General features: G+C 32.2%; 1 protein-coding gene across 6 annotated transcripts in view; it reads left to right on the top strand.

Annotated features, from left to right (window-relative positions):
* The window catches only part of LOC118197866 (uncharacterized), a 94222-nt gene extending 79890 nt beyond the window's left edge, over positions 1–14332 (top strand). For 3 of the 6 annotated variants that reach the window (XM_085806942.1, XM_085806941.1, XM_035369425.2), the window contains 2 exons: positions 1485–1568; positions 6393–10176. In XM_085806942.1, the coding sequence (XP_085663068.1) occupies positions 1485–1567 (83 nt within the window). In that variant the 3' untranslated portion in view covers position 1568; positions 6393–10176. The other 3 variants (XM_085806940.1, XM_085806938.1, XM_085806939.1) reach the window with 3 other exon arrangements.
* The last annotated feature ends 549 nt before the right edge of the window (positions 14333–14881 follow it).

A 14881-nucleotide genomic window follows, 5' to 3' on the forward strand; every position in this document is an offset into this window, starting at 1 on the left:
CTGAAGGTGGAGTGCGTCAGTGGGTCATAAGATTTCAAAATGGCCGAACCAATGTTCACGACGAAGATCGAAGTGGGAGACCCAGCATAGTGACCGCCGAACTTCTCGAAAAAGTCGATGCTAAAGTCCGTGAAAATCGAAATTTCACAATAACGGAACTTTCTTTGAGTTTTCCACAAATTTCGCGCAGTTTGTTGCACGAAATCATCAGTGAAAAGCTTGGTTACCACAAGTTTTGTGCAAGATGGATTCCAAAAATCTTGACAGAGGACCACAAAAATCAGCGAATGGCTGCAGCGTTGAACTTTTTGGACGCTTACCATAAGGATGGTGACTCTTTACTCGATCGCATCGTTACTGGTGACGAAACATGGGTGAAACGTGAACTGTGAAACGAAATTGCAATCAATGCAGTGGGGGCACACAAGTTCTCCCCAAAAACCCAAGAAATGCATGCAAACAATGTTGGCAAGGAAGATGATGGCGACTGTTTTTTGGGACAGAAAAGGTGTAATTTTGGTGGACTTCCTGGAAAGAGGCACTACAATAAACTCTCAAAGGTATTGCCAAACTCTCCAAAAACTCAGAAGAGCAATTCAAAACAAGCGCAGAGGAATGTTGAGCTCTAAGATCTTGTTGATTCACGACAACGCCCGGCCCCACACGGCAAATGTCACTCGTAAAGTTCTTGAATCTTTTAAGTGGGAGTTGTTTCCTCATCCGCCGTACAGTCCCGACCTGGCACCAAGCGACTTCCACCTATTCCCAGCAATGAAGAAGTGGCTGGCTATGCAGCGTTTTGATGACGACGCACAGCTGCAAGAAGAGGTAACGAAGTGGTTGAAGGCGCAGGCGGCCGAATTTTTCGACGAAGGAATTTCCAAGCTCGTACATCGCTACGATAAATGCCTTAATTTGTATGGTGACTATGTAGAAAAGTAGTATTTGAGTGTGGCTTTCATCTGTATATAATAAAATTTGTTTCCTATACTTTGTTTATTTTTTTATTCCAAAACGTAATCTACTTTCTGGATAGCCCTCGTATATTTAATCTCATTCCTGCTATTCTGAATAACATGTTAAATTTACCTATCCTTAAATTTTAAAGATCATGTGTTCCTTATTGAAAATATAGTTGTTAAAATATTTGTGAACGATATTAATTAGTATTATTGTGAAGTGTTGTGATTGTTTTCTTCATAATTTTTCCATTCTAAAGGTGGCTATGGTATAAAATTGCCTGTTTGCCTTGATTTTAAAGTATTTAAATGTGGTTTAAAATGCTGACCTTTTGTCACAATTTATTGCACTAAAGATTTCATAAACCCAGTTTTTAATTGATATCACTTAGTGTTGTTGCATTCATTTATTACTATAATCAGTTGAAAAAATAACGAGCATAACATCCTTGCTCTCTATATTTTTTTCAGCGATGATTTTTATCAAAATTTTGATAAATTTTTTTGACCATATCTTCTTTTTAGCGAACAAGAAATATTTCCATGGTCACCTTTATGATATTTATGAAGCAGTGTCAAGTGGAAGAGGGAATGCTCTTCGTTCCTAAGGTAAAATGAATTTTTTAATTTGAAACTACAGTCCAACTTCATTAGCAGATTCCCCCCGGGATAAGTAGGTCAACCCACTTATAAAAGCAGATTTTTTTCAATCCCAACCGATTTTTATTTCATTTCCGTATTAAATGTATTCATTTATTAAGTCACAGAGATTCTAATTCCAGCTACAGGTCACATTTAACTGGTAATGTAAAAAGAAGTGTTCATTCTCCAGAAAGGAAACAGGTGCTATTCTAATAGTGATCAATTTTTATTCAGTCCATGATAGCTGTCTATTTCATCCGTAGTTAACAGACATTGCATTAAAAATATAAATTAACAATCAAAAGTAAGAACTTAAGTGAAAAAAGATTTTTCTAATATGAAAAGCCAAAACATTATGACCATCTACTCAATAATGCCATGCACGACCTCTGGCCTGCAGAAAAGCTAAAACTCACTGTATGGATGCCACACATTTTTGGTAGATGACTGGAGACAGGTTGTACCAAATGTCTAAGCAACCATCACATAAAGTCAAGATACTTTGATATGGTGGAGTTTAAACTCTGAACTGGTGCTCCATATTTCAAATGTGTTCTGTTAAGATCCGCCAACTTAGGTGACCAGGACATTAATTCGAATCCATCCTTATGCTCCTCAAACCACTCCAGTATAACTCAAGCCTTATGACATGAGGTGTCGTCCTGCTGGAAGACTCCATTTCCAGTTGGGAAGACAGAAGCCATGTAAGGGTGCAACTGATCTGCAGTTACATTCATATAGTTCCCAGCTTTCATGGATTGTTCTACCACAACTAAAGATCCCAGAGCCACCCACGAAAACATCCGCCAAAGCATAATGCTGCTAAACCAGTCTATTTATGACCTGCTGTACAGGGAGAGCAACTGTTCACTTGGAAGACAGCATACCCTGACATGTCATCGATGTGATGAAGGAGAAATCATGATTTATCTGATCAGGGAATTGTCTTTCACTTAGTCATGGTTCTCGATGTTCAGGGGCCTACTTTAGGCGTAGTTGACAATGACACTTGGTCAACAGATGCACACGAGTGCGACGTCTGTTGTGCAGTCTCATATCAAACAGTGTCTGCTGAACTGTGTGTTTTGAAACACTTGCACCTTGAAACTGCGTTGTATCAGGCTGTCAACTGAACCACTGTCTGTCGCCCATTTTGCTGTACCAAGCAAGAGTCACCAATGTCCTTTTTGTCAATGATGCATGCATGTCCAACACCTTGCACTTTACTGCTGGTTTTACCATCATTTATCTACTTTGCATAAATACTATCAGCCGCAGATCTTGAACAACCTACCAGTCGTGCAGTTTCAGAGATGCTCATTCTCTGTATCAAATCTGCTTAGATAAGCTGGCTTTCACATCACTGACAAAAGTAAGTGCATGAATGATTCCTTACCATCTCCAACAGCAGTTAAATACCATTCCCCTTAATCTCATGCCCTCAACATCATTTAGACTAGTTCATTGAAAAATCTGGGGATCATCATAATGTTTTAATTCATCACTTTATTTAAATTTAAATACTGATGCAAATAGATACATGTTGTGTTTATTGTGAAGATTATGCGAAAATAAATGGAGATTTAAATATAATAAAGTGGAACCTTGATTGACCAAGGTAAGTGTAATCATAACTACCTTGTAAAATCGAAAACTCAGTTAATAGCCACTAAATATTAAGTAATGCCAACTTTTCTTTCAACAAAATACTTTCTACTTGAAATTCTGAATTCTTAATTCGTAGTCTTTCTAGTTGAAATTCTGAAAATAAATGCACAGATACTTCTATTAACATTTTGGCATACTATTTAATCAGAATTATTTAACTGAAGGAAATTTTTCTTAAGTTAAACAAATAATCCATGCAAGATTTAATTTCTTGGCAATATTCATTAAAAAAATTAGGATAGACATACTTTATCAAAATGTAAAAAAATTATGAAATATTGAGTTAAACAATTTACTTTTCCTTCTTTCCCCCCCCCTTTTGTGATATTTCTATAATTATCAGCTGGTGTGCAATCATGCTAGTTTTTGACTAAAAAGTTATTCATGGGAGAAGCAGCAAGATGTTTTTGTTTGAATAGCTTTGATTAAGACTACTGTGGCAAATTTTCACATTTTCCATTTCTGTTTCAGTTGTCATTCTTAGCTTCACTTTCATCGCTGCAGTTTTCGCTGTTTTCTAGATTTGCAGTGCAAATTATTTCTTTGTCACTTAAAAGTTTGAGAACTTGTTCTGCTTTTTAAAAAAAAAATTTCCATTCTGAAATATCAGTGATAGTGTCACACCATAGTATTCTTTGAAACATGTTAGTGACTTCATTGTCAGGCAGTGTCTGACTGTTAGTATTCTTTCCATCATTATCGTATGTAAACATCTTTTACTGTACTGCTCAGTAGAAGGATCTTTAAATGACCTCTTATTGAAAAGAAAGGCCACAATCACTTTATTAATCAGATAAGAGAATTCACGGATGTTACTGATTTTTGTTGTAATCTTTCTGATTCTTAAAACTTATTGAAAGCACAGTTAACAGAGACTGTGACTGATAAAGCTCCAGTTAATAGAGGGGTTACTGGATGTTATAACTTCCATTACCTTTTTCTAAACATGTTCCTGGGTGGGTGGTATAGCTTAGGCTTGCCAAACCACTCCTAAACCCATTTTCAAATTCCTTGCAAAGCGTGAATGTTTGTCTTTATAATCTTTTTTGAACGGAGGCATTTATTTTATTTGTTATACATATATATGTGTGTGTGTGTGCATGCAAGGTTCCATCAGAGGAGTCCCTGATTTCAAAATTGAAAATCTTTAAAACAAAGATCAACAGAGGAATACAGCAAGCAGTATATTTATTGTGAAAGCTGTAAAGTTGTTATGCAGATGTTTCCAAATAATAGTAACAAACACACAGCGCTCTAATCGCAATACATATCGCTTCTAAAGATGTAAGACCTTTCGGTTCCACTCTTGAAATGTAAAAGGAGGTTAGCGTGTGGGTGAGGTTGAAATCATATTCCATTGAACGTGTATGTCTGGTACTGAAATACCAGAGGTTAGGTCATGGTCATATGGCAGGCAACAAGGCTTAGTTTTCAAACGTGATTGAATGTTCCCAAAGAACTGATGTGAAAACCATACACAAGCTCTTCGCTAATGTCCAGCGGACAGGTAGCATGGCTGTTACGAGACTCAACCTCAGTTTTGTTCATTAAGTCGGTACTCCATTAAAAGAAACATAAAGAGAAATTTATAATTAATTAATACGGGCAATCCACCCAATTAATTCACTGTAAAACAGGCAATCCACCTTAATTAAATCACTATAAAACAGGCAATCCACCTTAATGCAAAATCATGGTGCATTTTTACTTTATTTATTCTAAACATAAAAAACGATAGAATGTTGCCAAACCGTAAAAATTTAACCTTTAAAGAAATTACATTTATACAATCGTTGAGTTGCTCGTGACAGTGGCTGATGATCTGGCAGGAAGTCTTGGTCTCAGACAAATTGTAGTTACTCCTGAAAATGTTGCAGTTGTTTGTGGAATTATTCACCAAAATCAAGGAAATTCATCTGAAGAATTGTACCAGAGACTGGTTTGAAGTGTTCCAGCATGCAGAAAATAATGAGAAATAGTCTAGGCATGTTTCCATTCAAAGTCCAGATACCAGCATACATCACCATCCATTGGCAGTTTTTTTAACTATTATTTAGAAACTTCTATATAATAATCTTAACAGCTTTCGATGTAAATATACCACTTGTTGTATTCCTGTATCGATCTTTATTTTCAAGATTTTTAATTTTGAAATCAGAGACTTCTCTGCTTGACTTTATCAGAACTCCTTTCTGAACGTTAGTGGTAGAGAGAGTGGGTTGTAAAATTACAAGATTTCATGTTATACATCATAATCAAGATAGAGCTTTATATTATAGGTTTTACCTTAATCAAAAATTCCAGTCTTCCAGTAGTTCTTTGTCATCAAGAAATTTCATCACACGCTCCTGAATATATGTAAATGTTAGTAATTATAATGCTTAATTGTTTGATAAATATTTTGTTTTTTTCTTGAAAAATGTAACTGTTCTTAGGATTGTATGGTAATTAGTTTGTTTCAGACATTTTTATCCATCCCATATCAAAAAAACTTTATGTTATAGGGTGTTACTTATGAGGAAAATAAGAGGAAATTTTGCAACATTTTGTTTTTTACAAAAAAAGAGAGACATTCTCACCAAAAAGGCGGGGAAGTTAGGAAAGAAATCCTGTGAAATAATTAAAGCTTGTGTTTTAAGTATTGTCTTTCTTAAAAAGAAATCAAATAAAAGAGGTTATTACTGTAATCTTTATTTTTTTCTTGCAGGAAGTCTTTTGCTTAACTCCTATTGAAGTAAAAAAGTTATAGTAAAGAAAATATTGTAATTATATGATAGATTTTAATGTTGAAAATTATTATAAAAGTGGCAGATGGGTTGTGACAAAATCTGCTGTTTCTTTACAGATGAGAGGTTACTTATCAGGTGCAAGTTGGTAATTTTCACGAATTATTTTTAAAGATTCCAAAACTATCAATTTTTATCATAAGCCAGCAAACATTATCAACATATAAAAAAAATGTTAGCAATTTGAAACACAAACTTTTAATTATTAAATAAGGATTGTATGATGCATTAAAAAATAAGAAATAAAGTACATAAGTAAGAAATAAGTACAATTTTCGGGATATTGTTCTGTAATTTTTTGCTCATCCATTTACACAGTGATATGTTTTTACTTTAGAAAAAATCAGAGAACTGCATAAACCTGTGGACATGCACAAGTTTGGAATTGCTGAGAGGCTATCACTCAAACACATCTAATGATGATTCCTTTTAGCGGTTTTGCAGCAAAACATTGTATTTCTGTAGAAATCTTGCCACAGATTTCATCCATTTCTGGCAAATTTTACAAGCAACATTAATATTAATAAATAAATAGGATTTTTTAATAAAATGAGTGAAGAAAAATAATAATTAATGTCCTTTATGTGTGTAATTTGAGTGTTGTTATATATTCATATGACGAGAGTAAATATGAGTATCTAGAAATTAATTTATTTAGTTTCACAAAAGTAACTTAATTGTTTGTAAAAGCAAACTCTCTTAACACATTTTAGCATAAATGCTGGTACTGATATATTTAGGTAATGGAATTAATTGTTTATGGATTTCCCTAATGGTATTAGTTTTAGTGCTTATAGCTGTCCAATGTGCAGATGCATTGAATTTCAGGAAAAGCCAGAAATCAGCTGATAACCAGTTCAGAAGAATAATAATGAGCTTAAAGTATATTGATTCTCAAGTTTCTAAGATATAAAATTGATTGTGAGTTTAATAAAAAGTTCTGTAGAAATGCATAAACTAGTTCAGGAGAATAATAGAGAGTTTGAAGTATATTGATTCATAGGTTTCTAAAATATGATAAAATTGATTGCGAGTTTAATAAAAAGGGAACTATCTTCTGTAGAAATGCATAAACTTTAGGAATAGTTTTATCGAAGAATAACTTGGTTTTCAGTTACTTTTGTGTTAAAGCTGTGCCAATTGGCACTTTGTTTGGCACCAGGTATAGCAACTTTTTGATTTTACTTCTTTCCTGGGGATATTTGCCTTTATAACCCTTGCTCACATTACCACATTTTTCATCTAATCTTTTATTTGTTTTATCAAGGCCAACTCAAGGCCTGCCAGTGTGAAAATATTCTTTTGTGTTTTCGGTGGCCTCCGTGATATTCCTACTGACCGCAAGATGGCACTACTCTTCTACACTTTGCGATGTTTACAATGAGCGGAATCAAAAACGAATTCTGTCTTGTTAGATACAAAGTTTTAAAATGATTAATCCATAGTAGTCAGAAATTGTTGATTTCTTTTTAATAAAAATATTTTTAATTAGAAGCAAAGCATGAAATTTTACCCCTTAAATATACAGCAGCTAGACATATTTACCCATATTAATTATTATTACTCACATTAATCAGAATGATGTGTATAAAATTATATGGCTGGTAGTGTCAGATACTGATGTAGTTCATTATCAAGAATAATGTGTACATGAAGTAAAATTATGAATTTCATAAAGCAATATTATCACTATTAAACATATATACATGATATGTGTAGCCTTGATACATTAAGTACATGCAGATAGCTGACAAAAATCCATGTATACTATTCCTATTCCAGATTAATCAGAATAGTTTAGCCCACAAATTTTTGTAAATAAAAGTTTTAGATGCACGAGCATTTTAGAATTACATAAACAGAATGAGGATTCCAAAATACACTCACCAAACAGCATGTAATTTCTTAATGACTATCAGATGATAGATGTAAAATTTGAGATGCCAATTACAAGACCAACAAATTATATATTTGTATATCTAATTTTAACAATGGTTGAGAAATAAAAATTATTCAAAAATGCTTGTAACTTTAAAGACTTTTCTCAATGTCTTCACTGTAAAGACCTATCAGTATGTTTTTGTGCGCATATATATGTATAAAATGGAATTTGATAACATATGAGCTCACAAATTATTCTTTTTTATGTATACATTATATCATTTCATATTTGGTGTTCAAAATACTTATTTTCAATCATCATTTTATAATGTGTAAATGAAACATGTGCATTTGAATAAAACATGAAACATGTACATTTATTTATTACTTAATTTTACTCTTTCAATAAATTTTTCAGAAAAAAAACTTTGTTTGGGAACCAGATAATTAAAATATGTACGCTAAATACAAGGTTGTTATTGCGATTTTGGTTTAGCACTTAACATGTTTTATTCTGAACTGATTCATCGGTATAAATCAGTTTTACTTGACAATTTTATCCAATTACTTTTAATTATCATTCTTAAAGTTAAGTAATCATAAATGTATGTCATTGTGTGAGGGCAGGATACAGGGAAATAAAAGAAACTAAAAATCGATAGAAATATAAAATCTTAAACTACAGATAATTTTAACATATGTAGCAGTTATAATTCTAAAAGCCCGCTATTTTCAAAATTTTATTTCTTTCTACATTTATCAGACCATGGATAGAACCGTGCAAAATAATCGAATAAATTATTATATGGTATGTAATAATAATGGTATATTATGTATACTATTATTATATATCCAGTAGTAATAGCAGTAACTTTACGTTTTTGAGATATGTTCTTGATCCATCTTTCTTTCAGACATTCCTCACATAGAAATTCATGGAAAGACACATTTTTTCCCCCTGTGGTCGGAACTGCAGTATGGCATGCAACAATATATCATCCTGTATTACAATTAGTAAACAGCGACACTTTTAAATAAAATACACTTTTTATTAATAATGAGCCACGTTACAAATAATGAACGTACAGCAAAAGTGTAGCAGAATGCGAGCGCCACCTAGTGATGAATTTCGCGAAAGCCACTGAAAACAGCAAACCGAAATTTCGTTCAGTCTGGCAGGCCATGAGTATAAGTGAGCCTTGGTTTTATTTATTAGCCCCAACGGTGCTGTTATTCTTAAACCTCATTTTTTTGTCCATATCACTTTTCAGATATTTCCACCGAATGTTATTGGCATGTATTATTTTTAAAGAAATAATATAGCAGCATTCATCACTATATCAGGAATTCTAAAGATATCTAGTGAGGTTTGAGAATTATATTCTTTCTAAACTTAACTTAACATGCATAGAAGAGAAACACGCCAATGTGATAATCAGAATCGCAATAACAACCTTGTATTTAGCGTACATATATTAAAACACTGAGTGTTTTAATGTACACTAAGTACAAGGTTGTTATTGCGATTTTGGTTTAACACTTAACATGTTTTGAGAAGATATGTTTTTAAACTTTTCATGATTTTGCTGTTGAATTTTATGTGATGAAAGTGTAAAGAAACATAGTTAATAATAAAATTAAGAAGGTAGAAAATGTGAATCTTTTCAGATTTTCTTTTTGTCTCTTTATTATTTATTATTAACTGCACTGGATTTGTTGGTTTGAGATTTGTCAAGAGACGAACAAGTGGCTATACTCTTTCCTCAAGAAAGAAATATTCTTCAGAAAGATTTTGTTAAATAACCAGTTCATGAAATTAAAATGCAGCTCAAAGCCAAAAAGCTATGCAGCTTTGATTCATGCCAGGGGGGGAGGATCATTTATTACTGTAGTTGTTGCTGTATGATTCATCTACTTATGGTGGAGTTACTGATTTTCTGTTTTGTCTAGTATCAAGCCAAAGGCATAAGGAAAGAAATATGCAAAAATGCAGCAGTATGATGTCGAAAGTATATTGTATGACTTTAACAGTACCAATTAAAAAAAAAAGCAGATACCTCAGTTTTTGTTAAATGAATAATATTTCGAGTTTTCCTAATGAGTCATGTAGATTTTCTTTGATGACAGAGGTACTTTGCTAGCAGCAACTAAATGTACATTATGAAGAATATATGAAGTATGTGTAGGAAACTAAATAAAAGATGCGAAATGAATGTATTTATTTTTTCTTTCTATATCTCTTTATAGGCTTCTGGTAGTACTTGAGAGCCCTGATTTTTGGAAGCATCATAATTTAAATATGTGAATCCAAATGTGATCAGGGCAGGTCACAAGTTTATGCTGAATTTTAGGACTAAGGATTGTCTTCCTAATAGAACTAAGATGTAAATTTTATTATTTACTGCAGTTTTAAATGATAACAAACATATATTCAGTGGGTACCGCTTAATATGATCACTTCCATGCCGACCTTATTTGATTGTGTAAAGCAGTTGAGAAATATGCGGTGCTGGGCCGCATGCAGGATTTCATTTCAGTTAGAAATATACAATGTTGGATATTTTGGTGGGGATATTAAAGTAAAATTTTAAAAAATAGACTTATTTTATATAAGATTTCACTAAATTTTTATGAATGTAATGTGCACATACCTGAACCTCTCTCTCCTTGCATATGGCCCTGTTGTTGAGATTAACAGTCTTCCGATATGTTGTTTAATATATAAGTTTTATACATTTTTTATGAAAATCATTATTTTTTTCTGTAAATAACAAAAGCAGTCTTAATTGAGAAAAACAGTAATTATTTCAACATGTTACGTAGGTCAATACAATATGTAAGCGTATCGGGCATTAATTAAAAATTTATCTGTTTCTACGTCGGTAGAATTTCCACTTCTGTTTGCATGAGACATTTGCATTTGCCATCAGTTCATCCGAAATTGTTAAACTGGTTATAGTGCACGTTGTGAAATTCCGAGTGGTACAGAAGCTTCACATTGGCTGCATTTTGGTAAAACATTGTATTGCTTCAACAATTCTTTAACTTTTAAGCTTAAGTCTTCGCATTAAACCATTTTGAGGCATGACTAAACAACAAAAACTCAAAGTGGATGGGCGAACTGAACAGACTGTGTAAGCAAAAAGGACAATTTCTTTACACATATTCTCCCTCGTACCTTTTTTGTTTGTTTGTTTCCCCTTCTCCCAATTGGTTTGAACCAGTTCTGACAAACCTCTTGTAGCCCACCCACACCTATGATTTGTTGATAAGAAAATTCTACCATTTGCAGCTTTACATGTAATGGGAAATCAACTTTCAATAAAATTGCTGATCTTAAATGTAGACTTGGGGTTCTGACAATTCCAGGTAAAAAAATTCTAGCATTTGCATCTCCACAAATGAAAATGAATCAACTTTGGATAAAATCACTAAACTTAAAGCACAAACTTGGGGTTTTGTCTTTACAATTTCAGAAATGGTTTGATTTTTATAAACAGTAGCACTGGTTTGTTAAGCGGCTATTTTGTAATGATATTGCATTCATTTGAATTTGTTCCTTTGGTTTTGATTCTGATAAGTGGTTGATTTTATTTTAAGCGGTACTCACTGTTTGTATAATCGATCTTACTCATTAAGTTGGCTCTTAAAGTAAATATATTTTTGAATAATATTAGGAATGACTGTTCAGTCATTCTTAATATTTTGAAGTACCAATTAAAAGGAAAATGGTAAAAAATGTTTTTTTTAAACTGATTGCTTAGAATATAGAATTGCCTAATAGGCAACATAAAGTTACTACATATAAACTCTTTTGTAAAATGTGAAATTTTGCATTTTCAATGTTTATATATATATATTTCAGCTTTTTGAGATTTTATGCTGAAAAAGTACTTGTACTGTAAAAGAAAGTTAATGGTGATACATATATGAAAATACTTACGTTACAGATATAAAGAGATTTTTCTAAGTTTTGTAACTTTTTTATCTATAAAAGATATTTATTCATTAGTGAAAAAAAGCTTTGCTATGTTTTGATAAATTAATATAAACATGTTGTTGCACGATAATGGTTTGTGGCTATCTCTTTGAATAATCACTCCAGATGAGCAAGAAGAAACTGACACTTTATTATAAATAGTGATACACAAAATAAATAGCTCAAGGTGTATGTGACTAATTAAGCATTCCTCCTTATGTAATATACAAGAAATATAAATTCCTGAAATTACTCGCATGGCAAGCTCCTAACATTTTCGTGACGGCGCACCTTTGTTTAAGACGTTCGTGCGGGACGGAAGAAAATCGAAGGCAGTCACCGTACAGGACGGAGGTTTTGCATCGCTAAGCCTAATTTTATAACAAAAATCAGAAAAACAAAAGTTTCGCTTCTAGCATCGTAATTTTTGGTATCATTTTAGATTATTACTTGAGCTCTTGTATATGTTAAAATTAGCCCTTAAAACATTTTTTTTCTTTATTTTACATGAAAATATACTTAAAAAATTGCTTATCTTCTAAAATAATTTTCGGAAGTGCTGTTCAAATTATTCCAAAGTTTTAATTGATAAAATCCATCAATAAAGTTTAAAATTAATAAAAAGAACACAATAAAGACTATTTACAGTAAGAAGTAACAAAGTTTAGAATGAAAACGAGTGTGGTAAATCTCGAAGCAGAGAGAAGTATCACTTTTTAACTCTTTAGAAAATGAATCAGTATTCTCATTTGCGTTAGTAAATGGTTCACTAACCATGCTAGGGTATTCTTCCTCTGATAAATAGCACCTTCCCGCCATAATAGACTGGAGGTGAGGCTTTCCTAAATAAAAAAAAGAAGGAACGGAAATATATCTGAAGGCAGTGCAAAATGTAAAAAAACTCCACACAGTAACCCTAAAAGACTGTACATAGTAGAGGAAAAAAATAGAATAAAAAAAGGAATTGGATATAAATCAGATACGAGAATGTTTTCATTAGCACGCAGCAATTTAAAGAGCCCACCTCTGTTTACGCTTTCCCTCTGCCCCCCACCCCATCCTCGAACATGAGTAGAATACCAAAGTCAAGCAGAATATATCAAACTCAAGGTCAGGAACCTAAAACTGTGTTAATTTCAAAAGTAATGGACACAAGATGCCATCTAATGACCTTCAGAAAAACGTTCCACCTTAAAATGCATATACGCATCACCCGTCCTCTGAATGCAATCTTTACTGATGCGTGGATGGGACGCCCCTCCTGAAAGGGTTAAAAACACAATTTAGTTGGCTTTCTTTAAACTGCTGACTGTAACAGCCAAATGATTTGTCATAGCTGTCTAAGCATATTAGTTCTAGCTCTTAAGGCTGCATGGTGTAGCACGGGCTTCTCAAATCTTGGCCATAAGATACTAAAATGTGTTTACCCAAATCTTCAAGGAAGCCACTTTAGGTGGCAAAAACAACCAGATATTGCCAACTTGGAAACAAAAAAATTATTGCTTAAGTTTGCTAAAAGCATTTTTATCCATGTCTCAAATATTGAGCTACTTTTACAATTTAAGCATTGTTGTATTTACAATTGACATATCTGCAATTTTGTACAAGAAGTAAACACCTATGGCCATACATTTAATTACTCACAAAATGAACCCTGAAATTATCTATCTCATAGCCACAAATAAATGAATAGCCAAATCAAACCCTAAATAACAATATTATAACAGCGCTTAAGAACAAAAGTGGAATCAAGTGAATTTAAATATTTACACGTTTTGGTACATTTGATAATGGCAAAGCATAGAAGGGCTATCTTGGGAAGGAGAGGAGAGAGATGCCTTTATGAAGGACTTTTTTGGAGAACCTAACTCATATCCATGTTACACATAGTAAATAGTTACAGAAATTTACAACAGTATGATAAATTGTACTATATTGCTTTTAATTAAATTATATATCTCAGTTTTTAATAAAATGTATCTCTTAATTTTCCATAGTAACTTTTTAAGAATAATATTGTTAAAATTTTCTTTCAATGAACAATTGTTTATTGCTTCATGAAAATTTATAAAACATCTTTAGAACTACGTTTTTGTACAGTTGGTAAAGTTTTTCCTAATGGTATTAAGAAAGTCAAAGCAGCTATTTTGTAAATATCATTTCACCCATACAGGTATTATTTTTTTCTTTCAAACAATTGATATTATTATGATTCTAAAATTGCTTATATCATTAATGAGATAATCTGATTTCCAATAAGAATAGAGTAGAGGCAACTGCTAAACTTTATTCATTATTGGCATATTCAAATGTGATGTTTTGTTACAGTTTTATGTTTTAGATTCACAGTGCTTTTTAAAAGTACATACATTTTTGTTCATTTATATGGCGTATTAAAAGTATTTTGTCCATTTTGATTTGTCTTTTTTCTTTATATCGTATATATTTTCTAATACTTCAAGTAGTTGAGAAATATAAAATTTTGTCTTAAAATTCTTTAAGAATTATGGAGAACTTTTGTTTTCCTAATTTTACTTTTAAACATTAAATCTTTATATTCATTAATGACAGTCTTTTATCATACATATGGTATTTCACTTCATAACTATTCAGTAAAATGGAAGGACTTGGTGGGCAATAGCTATATGCTCCAAAATGGTAATATCAGTAACACAGTAACAGTAAACAATAAGAGAAAAGTAGTTCTATTTCTGTTACTGCTTGGGAAGAAAATTCAGACAGATAGAAGGTCTGTCACAGAGAATTTTTGCAGTTTATTCTAAAATATATTCTCCAGATATTGTGATACTACTGTAAATTTTCCCTATGACTGCTTTAAGTTGACTTCTTGTGAGAAGAATTTTTCTAAATACAGATTTTTTAAGAAACACTTTAGACTTAACAATTACCTTGTATTTAAGAATAGTATTGTCTACAAAAAAGCTGTAGAGACATTAAAATTTTTT

The sequence above is a fragment of the Stegodyphus dumicola genome, chromosome X1 (assembly GCF_044657685.1).
Source record: "Stegodyphus dumicola isolate Sdum_Otavi_A_Nest chromosome X1, ASM4465768v1".
NCBI lineage: Eukaryota > Metazoa > Arthropoda > Arachnida > Araneae > Eresidae > Stegodyphus > Stegodyphus dumicola.